Here is an 11,804-nt window from a genome sequence, read left to right as displayed (position 1 = left end):
GGAGGAAACAAAAGAAGGGGCGTGAAGTCGGCGTTATTGCAAAAGCTCTGAAATTCATGGTTCGTTGCGTATGAATACTGTCGTCGTTTTGGTGCCAAGCTCGACAAAACTCTCCCGTTTTGGTGTTGGGGTTCTGAGGTAAGATGCGAAAACAGTATAAATTTATGCAAAATTGAAAATTCAATACAACAATCCAAATTTGTTGGTTTTGGAAATTGAACTTCTTCCCCTTTGCCTTTTTTTATTTTTATTTTTTATTTTTCATGCTTTTTGAGCTTTGTTTATGTGATTGATTGGAGATTGGAGATTCAATCAATCACATAAACAAATTTGTTGGTTTTCATGCTGTTGAAAATTCAATACAACAATCCAAATTTGATGATAGTATTTCGTAGAGCCCCTTTGGTAACCATTTCGTTTTCAGTTTTTGGCTCGAGTTTGGCGGAACAGATTGAATTAGCAATGTTGGGCAAGTTTAATTTCAGTAGTTAATGAGTTTAAGATAATGTATTGATGTAGGTCCGTTAATTGAGACAAGGGGTGTTGATATCGAATATATTAGTCGAGATTTCGTCCTCGGAGGTGTGAAATTAAGGTTTTTGGAGTAGTTGGTTGTATACTTTGTGCCCAATGGCTACTTCGGAAGTTGTTCGACAAGTTATGTCTGGGGAATTACCTCGAATGGGCTGTTTTGATATATGTTTGAGCAATATGAATGGAGTTGTTTCTGTTAAGCCCGGTGTTGGTAATGGACGGAAAATAAGTTCATTGAGTGCCCAAGTGCATAAAAGTTCAAGAGTTTTGAGGGACCGCAGGAGGATATGTGCGTTGCAGGGGAGAAATGATTTTGTTCATGGAAAGGATCGTGTCTGTAGGTTGGATTCAATGAGTTGCAAATGTCAACAGGCAGAAAGTTTAACTAGTCCAGATATTGATGAATTCAAGGTGGATCAACAACCGAATCAGGAAGTGGGAGGTTTTGGGTCAAATACCAAACCGACTGCAGCTAGAAAAAAGAAAGGTTCTCCACGGAAGTCTAAGGCTGATTTGATTGAGGAGGAAGCATGGACCTTACTAAAGAACTCCATGGTCTATTATTGTAACAATCCTGTTGGAACCATTGCCGCTAATGATCCAAGCTCTCCTAGTACCCTTAACTATGATCAGGTCTTTATTCGTGACTTCATACCTTCTGGGATAGCTTTCCTTTTAAAGGGGGAGTATGATATTGTGCGGAACTTCATTCTTCATACTCTTCAGTTGCAGGTAAATTATTCTCTTATTTGAGTGCCAAATCCACAAACGGTCGTTTAAGTTTGACTTAGGCTCATTTGATATTCTTTTAGATCATTTGGTTCCATACATTGTGTTTTTGTCCACTTTTTTCTTGGTCATGTTTACTTAGAAAGTTGTTATAGTTTGATTCCCACCTTAATATAACCAAAACATTTACTTGTGTTAGTTATGTATTTATCTTGTCATTAATTAGAAGTTGTTTAAAGTTTACACACCAAATGTTTTATCTGCATAAGCTTGTAAGATCTTAGTGTTGAATAATATGGAAAACAAACACTTCCGAAAAATTCATGCTTAGAAAGGGCCTGTTTTGTGGCAGATATCTGGAAACATGAATTCTGTTACAGATGCTGACTTTCATTGTATGTAGTTTTATTCGTTTCTGCCGTTCTATTGAATTTTTTTCGTTTAATCGGCCAACTTCTTCTAGTGAATTACACTCCTTTTAAGTTTAAATTGTTCTTGTCTGTTTAGTGAATCATCCTCCTTTTTCCATTGCAGAGCTGGGAGAAAACCATGGATTGTTATAGTCCTGGTCAAGGACTAATGCCTGCCAGTTTCAAGGTTCGCACTGTTCCACTCGATGGTGATGAGTTTGCAACTGAAGATGTATTGGATCCTGACTTTGGTGAAGCTGCTATTGGTCGTGTTGCCCCAGTTGACTCTGGTAGGAAGTTCATTCTATTTTTTAAATAGTCTTTGAAATTAAATCTAGTTTTTGATTGTTTATGATCCAAACCGAATAGGGAGGCACTCTCATTTTAATATTTTTTGTAATTCAAGTAAGTCACATCAGTTAATAAATCTTTGGCTTTTGATCTTTTTGTAGGGTTATGGTGGATTATATTGTTACGAGCTTATGGAAAGTGCTCCAGAGATCTTTCAGTGCAGGAAAGAGTTGATGTGCAAACAGGGATAAAAATGATTTTAAAGCTATGTCTTGCTGATGGTTTTGATATGTTTCCAACATTATTGGTTACAGATGGTTCTTGCATGATAGATCGCCGCATGGGAATTCATGGCCATCCTTTGGAGATTCAGGTATATACCTTTTATGGATTGGTGGTTATAAGTGCATTTCAAATGAATTCTTTTATCTATTTATGTGCATGTCATTTTCTTGCTTATTTCTAGTGAATACTGTGAGCTATCCCTCCTTAAACTTTGCAAGTCATTAGAGTGTGTTCCCCTTCCCCTCTTCTTTTTCTATCTTTTAGTTTCTCCTTTATTTAAAAAGTTAGCGTTCCTTCCGTTGGGCTTGTCTCATCTGCATACCGTTTTGCTTATCACCCCTAAGATTAAGCACATTCAGGAACTGCCTGAGTAGCTTAAAGTTTCATTTCATATAAACTAATAAATGTATTTTACTGGTACAATCACAAGGTGCAATATTCTGAGTCATACCAAATACCTGTTCACTATTGTTTTCCATCCTTTTAAGTTTCCCCATAGCAATATGTTTTGGGTATATCGTTGTAATCATCAGATAGATTTCAAAACATTGTTTGGTGATTACATCACCTGATCTCGTGCTCATATCTGATTGGTGGCTGCAGTCATTTACCCCTATTTTAAATAAGGCTTTTTTAGTCCCTAACAATGAAAATCGATATAAGTGGTCCTAAGTTTGTTCACTGAAACCACCTTTTTAAGGTTATTTTTGTCTTAACAATGATGTTGACAGATTTTTCATGGAATGACCAAAATGATTTACAGTGGACAAACTCAGGGACCACTTTTATCGATTTTCAATGTCAGGGATGAAAAGTTATGCCAATATCAAGGATCATTTTGGCTAAAAAGCCTTTAAATATATACTCTATGATCAATTTTGTGAAATAATTGTTATTTGTTATTTGTTCTTTCTCCAGCCAACAATCAATTGTGTGTTAAATTTAAATCAATCAAAGTTATTCTGTACTGTTATAATTGCAAGTTAATATCACAGTTGGAGATAGTGGAATTAATAGTCTTCTTAGGCGGAGGGAAAAGTTTTAATTGGGTACAGAAGCTTGTCTTTTAGTTTAAAATCTCTGTGGCATCATTGGTTCGATGTCTCATGTCACTGTTTCCTGTCCTTGTAGGCACTGTTTTATTCAGCATTACTTTGTGTGCGTGAGATGCTTGCTCCAGAGGAAGCATCAGCGGACCTCGTGCGAGCACTTAACAACCGTCTGGTTGCGTTGTCCTTCCATATCAGGGAATATTACTGGATTGATATGAGAAAACTCAATGAAATTTACCGATACAAGACAGAGGAATACTCGTACGATGCTGTTAATAAGTTCAATATTTACCCAGATCAGATTCCGTCGTGGCTGGTGGGATTTATGCCCAGTACTGGCGGGTACTTGATTGGAAACCTGCAGCCTGCTCACATGGACTTCCGTTTCTTTTCTCTTGGAAACTTATGGTCTATTGTAAGTAGTCTCGCAACAGACTTGCAGTCACATGCTATTCTGGATCTTATTGACGCAAAATGGGATGAATTAGTGGCAGATATGCCGTTTAAAATATGTTACCCTGCTCTTGAAGGCCAGGAATGGCAAATCATCACCGGCAGCGATCCCAAAAACACGTAATGATTCTGTCCTAGATTTTTGAAATTTCCTCTCCATGTTTCCTGACACCTCCTTTATATGATTTTATGTTGTAGTCCCTGGTCTTACCATAATGGAGGTTCTTGGCCAACGTTGCTCTGGCAGGTAAATTTTTGTTTGAAAGTGAATGCTTTTTTTCCCAATTGCCCTCGGCCTTGCTTCGTACTCTTTGATAATAGATAACTCCAGATTATCCCTGTTCTATGTGAGTTCAGTATTGCAATTGGGAACTTTATTACATAAAACGACTCTGTTTTTGGTACTGATTTCACTGTTATGTCATCTGACACTTCCCTTCCTTCTGTATATGCGTGTCTGAGCCTATAAGCACACTTAAAAGTGAGTAGTTTTAGTTCAAAATTATGTGGAGTGGAGAACCTATGATTAGTTCAAGTAGATGAAAGGTTGTCTTCTTGGGAGCAGTACGATTTGAGATTGCTGCCTAGTATAGACTATAGAGCATGAATATAATGAGAAAAGAAAAAGTTGGAAATGCAAATAAAGCAGATTGCGAGATCACTGCCTCATGACAAGTTACTTCTCTTTCTTTAAGATGTAGTTTCCGGCCACTACTTCATATGAAACGGTGCAAACCAGGTTCCCATTGCTGTGAATTGGCTAGTCTGCCCACTTACAGGGAGGAAGGGCTTGTTAGGGAAAAAAACAGAAGAGCCAAGCATTTTTCTTTCTAAAATCTGAAATTAAAGAAATGCGATTTGTGTGATTAACTGTGCAGAATCCTTGAATGTGTTGAAAAGAATGCAAAAGTTCCCTGTTATTCCATTAGCATTTGGCAGTGGCTGATTATTTGTGTGATTTAACACGATTATGGGGCTTGTTTCAGCTCACGGTGGCATGCATAAAGCTTAACAGACCAGAAATTGCAGCGAAGGCTGTCGAGATTGCTGAGAAGCGCATATCTATGGACAAGTGGCCTGAATATTACGACACCAAGCGAGCAAGATTTATTGGAAAGCAGGCACAGCTGTATCAAACTTGGTCGGTTGCTGGATACCTTGTAGCAAAGCTCCTCCTTGCCAACCCAAGTGCAGCAAAGAATCTTGTGAATGAAGAGGATTCAGAGCTTATAAATGCATTCTCGTGCATGATAAGTGCCAGTCCAAGAAGGAAACGTGGTTGGAAAAAACAGATTTTAGTATGAAGCAAAGTGGATCTGACGGAGAATTCAAGTCTCAAACATTTCTATAGTGAACTATGCAGCTGATAACAAATTGAAGCATCCGACAGAGGTCCAGCTTAACCACAACAGAACATACTGTTCGTGACATTCAACATACCCTTTTGTTTTGAATTGAATTCAATCTTGCTCAGTGTACCTGGTAATTAGATACACATGGAAGCGGCGGTTTTTATTTTAACGATTGATAATCTACACAAAATTCATCTAAACCCCAATTGTCGTAAGGTAGAGTAGTTTAGAACGTAGTCGTGTCAAATATATGATTTAAAATTAGGTTCTTGTTACCTCATGGTAACCAAAGGTCCAGCTGAATCAATCTTGAGCTTGGAATCCAAACCCCTTTTGTTGACCAGGTCCCGGAAGAACTCTGGGGCAGCTGGGCTTCTGCAGATGTTGCCAAGGCACGCGAGAAGACGGCGAAGGGTTTGATCTCCGCCGCCGTGGAGGGAGTAGAAACCGCCATTGGTGCTTATCTCACAGACCCAGATGAGAAAAAGGTAATTTAGAAGTTTTGCTACTCCACTGCGCAGTGCCTTCATTTTTGTCCACGGAGTGGAGAAAAGCGTGACGTTGGATTTGGTAGTGGAAAAGTCAAAAGTGCTTCTGGCTATGGAGTTGCTTATGGGCCGAGGTTTGGAAGGAATGAACTGAGAGTGCTTTTATGCCTAAAATGGTTTGAATGGTTAAAAATGCTTTTACAGGGATAATACTTGTCTCCCTAGCCTCATTTACATGTATAGGGGCTCTTCATCATTCAGAGACGATTAGTGTCATTTCACGGCACAAACATCATAATTAGAACTGTTCAAAATTCATTAAAGACATTTAGTCATCCATTAATCAAACAAATTGACGGTTCTTCGTATGAAGATACTACCAACAAGAGAGCAATGTCCAACCAAAAAGCAATTCCAAATTAAGCTAATCCAGATGTTGTTCCATGACAAGCTTGAAGTTTCAACAAAAAAACTTCTTCGGCTTCTAAGCTTTAGAGTAGACTGCTGATTACATAAGAACTCTTTTAAAGGACAGTCTTGGATAATACCTTTTTTAGTTACAAAAACATTACTGAAGTGCAAAAGTGCTTCACCAAGAAGTGCTTTCAGGAGAATACATAATAAGCACTTATGTTTCTAACGAAACGTTTTGCTTCTAACATAAGCACAAGGGATTAAAAGCGCTTCATACAGAACCACACTCTCAAACAAACTTCTCTCTCTTTGGACATGAAAGACGGATTAGAAACAACGAAAAGAACTAGCAATGGCCTGTTCGCACGAGCGTTAAACAGCTTACAACCCAGTAGAGAAGGTGTATTGATTATTGCATGTTTTGAACTTGGAAAAGAACAGCAGTAATTATACATGATTTTCTAGTGATGAGGGTACAAACTTGCATCTCTTACAGGATCATATTGTAGGAAGAGATGAAGTTCTAGCAACATGAATACACCCAAATTATACGACGAAAAGAACAAGGAAAATGCTAATCCGATTTCCATTTCTCTCAGCTACTGTATCAGTATCCATATATCATATTCTACAACTAGCCACCAGTATTGTGTGTTACATTTAATTTACACTATAAGCTAATATTATCAGTTAAAGAAACCGAAGAGAAAATTTGGAAAAAGAACGTCACCTTTCCTCCCCATATAAAAGCTTTAAAACAGGTCAAAGTCTATATGCTCTTCTATACCCTCCAACTCCTTGCAGCCCGTGCTCTCCTGTTTCTGTGAAGCAGATGGTGTGCCAATTCCAATATCACCCCACTTGGGAAGCTCTGGCGGTACTGCACACCGAATCAATGCCCAATTGAGGCCTTCAAAGAAAGGATGCTGCTTGATTTCTGCAGCCCCTTTCACTGATCCTAGACGATTTTCAGGGTCCTTTATTAAGAGGCCTCTGATCAGATCTCTTGCATAAAAACTCACTATAGGTGTATTTGGGAACTTGAGACTTTTCGACACAACATTGGATAATGTGTCCTCATTTCCTGACCCCTTGAAGGGTGTCTTACCATATAACAGCTCAAACAGAAAGATTCCATATGTCCACCAATCAACAGCATTCCCATGGCCGTCTCCTTTAATGATCTCCGGGGCAAGGTATTCATGGGTTCCAACAAATGAGTTGGACCGGGCACTAGTAGGCTCCACTACAAGCTGTGGCAATGGGCTGACCTGGGCAGCAAGCTCGGATTTCACTTTTCGAGATTTTGCAGCGGCGGATAAAAGTCTGGGAGTGAAGCATGGAACTTGCCAGGATGGTTGAAGGCAAAAAGGATCAATGCAGCTAGATTCTATGCATGGGCTTGACATTTTTCCTGTGCTCTCCAAAACAGGAGACGATGATTTAAGCAGCGTTGGATTGACAGCACATCTAAGTGACAAATCAAAATCTGTGAGCATGATGTGGCCGTCTTCTCGGACCAGAATATTTTCAGGTTTCAAGTCTCGATACACAACTCCTAGCATGTGTAAATACTCCAAGGCAAGGAGGACTTCAGCAACATAAAACCTGCAGAGACAGTACACAATCACTTGAAATTAGTCTAATGAACATTTAAAATACAGTTGCGATGATGTAAATAAATCATGTAGTTCTCTAAGGGCACCAGGCCAATCCTTGATTGACAATATGAGATTGTTTTGTGGATATTAGATCCCAACTTTAAATCCCGGGAAATAAAATCTAGTTTAACATACCGAACATGTATACAAGTGGCCAGAGCATGTTATCTAGTGTAATCCTCACTGCTAGGTCTTATATACTTTAACATTCTGACAAGTTGATTTTGGAAACTCAAGGAGAAAAAGGAAAAGTAACATAGAGTATGAGCTAGTATCAAACAACTATCAAAATAATTTTTTCCAGAAATGGAAAATTAGTAAGAAAACAACAAACATGTAACCTACTAAATAATAATGTCAAATGTATCCATTTGATTGTCTTCCGCAGCTAAAAAAAAAAGCAAAGGCACAGTTAACTACAAGTGGACCTTAAAGAAGAAAAGGTACCTGGCTGCTTGTTCACAGAAACTCCTGCCAGGTTGCTTTTGCCGCAGCACGTGCAGATCCCCACCCGGACAATACTCCATAACCAAACATGAGAGGTTATCTGACACACAATGGGAATATAGTGTGGGAAGAAATGGATGATCCAGCATTTCCAGTATCTCTCTTTCAGTTTGGGCCCTGATCATTTTCTTCCTGGTAGCCAAAAACTCGTTGTCCATCACTTTCAAAGCAAATACACAATTTGTTCCAGTTAGCTCAGCAAGATAAACAGTCCCAATGTCCCCAGAACCGATTCTCCTAAACAACTTAAAGTGCTTCAAACCTAAGCTTCCATGCTGCTTCTGGACGTGATGGATGGCTTCCCATCTCAAGTCTCTTGACATGTGTGGCCTCTTGCCGCTACGACCAGACCCACTTAGACTGCTCTCCTCACTAGTGCATGTAGTGCTGCTACCGTCACCAATGCTACTTTTTGAGCTTTGTGAGAAATCCCCGTTTTCCTTTGATCTTGACCTCTCATCAACTTTTGTCACTGCAGAGTTAATCCTACTACTGTAATTAGAAGCGAAATCCAGTGTGCTTGTACCTCTGTTAACAATACCTGAATTCAATTCTTTGCTAAGACTTGTACTGCTTGAGGCCAGAGATATTTTCTCAATACCTTTCCCTTCATGCTTTGGAGTACAGTTGTGTCTCTGGTCCTTTGACTTGCTAGTACTAGAGCACGAATCACTATCAACTTGTCGGTTATCTGATTTGGAACTACTAGAGCCAGAACTTGAATCCTGCTTGACAGTTTTCTTAACCACGTTTTTGCTCCTGAGAACCGGCTTGATTAGATGTGAACTACTGCCAGATGATTTGCCTACCTTACTACCAGTGCTAGAGCCAGATGGAGAAGCAGCAGAGTGCAGCCCCTTGTTTGAATTTGAAGAATTAATTGGAACATCAGTGGAGATAGAAGCAACCGCACCCCTCTGCATGACTTTCTTACCATGATGAAAGTGGACTGAAGATTCTGCTGATTCCGGTTCTCTATCTTCTCCCTTCGATATATCACTTTTAACTGCTGATGAAAAAGGATTAATTTGATCATGCGGTGCTAAACTGGTCTTACTAGCATCGGGCATCAGTCCAGCTCCCAAAGTTCTGGCAGTATCAACCTGTGTCTCTGATTGCATGGATCCAGGATTGTTTTCAGAATTTTTGGATGTTTCAGGCACAAGGGACACCTCTACATAATTCCCTTTACCTTCAGTCATAGGTATGCCAGGCCCGTTGGCCTCGGCTACCACTGTGCCGTACAACCTTTTGATAGTTCCTGCTTCTGAAACTCCTGATGAACGACCTGGCCTCGGTAGCCGCTTCATGGCAGCCAACTCTGATGCCTGAGTGATGCACAATCCTCTAAGTGCTTGCTTCAAACTCACAGGCTCGGAAATTCCGATACCTGATGTATTTGATGAACCAACTCTCATTGGCCTTTTCATAGCACTCTTCCTCAAAGCGTCTTTGCTAGCCTCATGCGACAAACCTGATATCCTAGCAGACTTTCTACCATCAATTGCCTGAAAAAGCTGATTAATATCATCCTCGATCGAATATTTATTTCCTAATTTTAGCATACTGTGTTTTCCACCTTTCTCGTCCAGTTTGGACTCCAAGCGGAGCTCTTCTCTTGATTCAACAATTTCACATGTAGAGCGCAATGTACTCATTTTTCATGAACCAGATGAAATACAGCAGACGATGTTATGTCCTTACAAATTCAAACTAACCCACTTCTGACGAAGCATTGTGAAGATACCGCAGCACAGAAATAGGAAATAGAGCTACATATCTTCTCAAGTTTGTTAGAACCATACTGATTTGCAGACTGAAATGGCCCACTACGATCCCCTTACTCAGTCCAAAAGGAAGCATCCAAGGCAGGCCATGATTGCTGCATTGCAGTTAATATCAAACTCATCAAATTTCTATTTTCGTAACGTATCAGCCATGTCTATGCTTTATCCACGCAATACTACAATTAACATAAACACTAAATGGAAATTGAGAGGTAAAGGGAAACGTTAACTGGTGTTACTCTAACCTCAATTAATGAAAGATATGGAATGATCTGTTAAAATAAAAATTTTGCTATCACATACATAAGCATCATCAAAATATGGGTTAAATATGTCAACTATCTAATTCAATACTTTTCCGATTTCAAAGTTAGACAACCAAATGTCACCTGCACACAAACTGGCCAATTACGGCTTAACGGAAAGAAACAAAAGAAAGACGAGCCATTCCCACTACTTTGGAGACTACGAAGAATGACAAAGTCATGTATCGATAATATCTTCAAAACATAAAGCAAACAACAAATCTTGTTCACAAATCCTACACAATCTTCCACACACACAAACACCAACCTCACTATCAACAAACAGACATAGTCAGCCGTTTCAAATCAATTTTTTTTTTTTTTTTTAACATGGATCTTTGGAAACAAACAAAAACAGAAAACCCAACATTCCAATTCACCAACAAAAACAATTTAATTATCAAAATTAATATAGATCATAATTCACAGCAAGTAACATCAGGCTCATAAATAGCATGAAAATTAAACTTAAAATATAAAAAAATATAAAAAAATAAAAATAAAAACCTTTACCTTGAACATGAGCTCCAAAGAAGAAGCTGAAAGGAGGAGATAATTGGGGTTGATGGAAATGAGGAGGAAGTTAGGGTTTAAACTTTGAAACTTGTATTTATTTGATTTTTGTGGGGTTGGAATGAATTAAATTTGTAGGGTGGGTGGTGGGAGGATTTAGGGCACACGAGAGGACAGTTGGGGGCGGAGTGAATGAGAGAGAGGAGAAGAAAAGGAAATCAAAGTCACGAGAAATGTGGTGACTACTGAGGACTGAGGACTGTGGAGGGAGAGACACCAGGTCTTCTGTCTACTGTGTAAATATTGGATGCTCTCTCTCATTACCTTCTCTCAAACTCTTTTCTTTCTTTCTTTCTTTCTTTAAAACTCAATTTTCAAATGGACGGAAAAATACTGTTTATAAACTATCATACCATCATTTAGTATTATGATTTAGTAATTTGATTCTCGTTAAAAACGAATTTAAATTATATTATTATTAATTTATTATGAGATTACATTCATCTCTTTACAATAAATATTATCGTTTGTTTATAAAAATATAAAAAATAAAAAATAAAAAGTTATCATACACACACAGGAATTGGGAGGGAAACAGGGGCTGGGGCTATTCTGTGGGAATCCCATGGGGTTTTCTTACACTTGACCGACCATCCAATAGCATTTTTATTTTCAAGGATCACTTCTATTTTATTATTCTCTTTTGAGATTCTATTTTAACATTATCAAACTTCCACTTTCACATGAATTAGCGGATGAAAATTCTATCACGTTATTAGTTAACAGAAAAGCACGACCAAGCTAACAAAATTACAAAAGTGGTAGAAAATTATGAAAGTGAGACGAAAAAAAAATCTATTAGTATGAAAGTTAGAAGTTGAGCAACTTAAGAGTAGTTGAATGACAATTACCTTTTTTATTTTAATTTTGTATCATATCATGTAAGACATTTTAATTTTTTTTTTTTTTAAGTTGTCGGACTTATAACTCAAGTGATTGAGAAGTACTACTCTAGTACTCAAG

At 38.4% G+C, this 11,804-nt stretch overlaps 2 protein-coding genes across 2 annotated transcripts; one reads left to right on the top strand and one right to left on the bottom strand.

The window, feature by feature from the left end:
- LOC137715317 (alkaline/neutral invertase E, chloroplastic) lies at positions 1–5,306 on the top strand. Its single transcript, XM_068454599.2, has 7 exons — positions 1–138; positions 520–1,266; positions 1,798–1,963; positions 2,126–2,337; positions 3,381–3,874; positions 3,953–4,001; positions 4,741–5,306. Exons 2-7 carry the CDS (start codon positions 631–633, stop codon positions 5,056–5,058), a joined length of 1,875 nt encoding a protein of 624 aa, XP_068310700.1. The 5' UTR covers positions 1–138; positions 520–630; the 3' UTR covers positions 5,059–5,306.
- Positions 5,307–6,580: 1,274 nt separating this feature from the next.
- LOC137715315 (serine/threonine-protein kinase D6PK) lies at positions 6,581–11,154 on the bottom strand. Its single transcript, XM_068454597.2, has 3 exons — positions 10,782–11,154; positions 8,117–10,058; positions 6,581–7,616 (listed from the first exon to the last, which is right to left on the bottom strand). The coding sequence occupies exons 2-3, from the start codon at positions 9,832–9,834 to the stop codon at positions 6,761–6,763; spliced, it is 2,574 nt and encodes an 857-aa protein (XP_068310698.2). The 5' UTR covers positions 9,835–10,058; positions 10,782–11,154; the 3' UTR covers positions 6,581–6,760.
- Between the last annotated feature and the right edge of the window lie 650 nt (positions 11,155–11,804).

This window comes from Pyrus communis, chromosome 3, assembly GCF_041283825.1.
Source record: "Pyrus communis isolate YQ-2024b chromosome 3, ASM4128382v1, whole genome shotgun sequence".
Taxonomy (NCBI): domain Eukaryota; kingdom Viridiplantae; phylum Streptophyta; class Magnoliopsida; order Rosales; family Rosaceae; genus Pyrus; species Pyrus communis.
The sequence above is the reverse complement of the archived record's forward strand: the minus strand, read 5'-3'. Positions and strand labels throughout refer to the sequence as shown.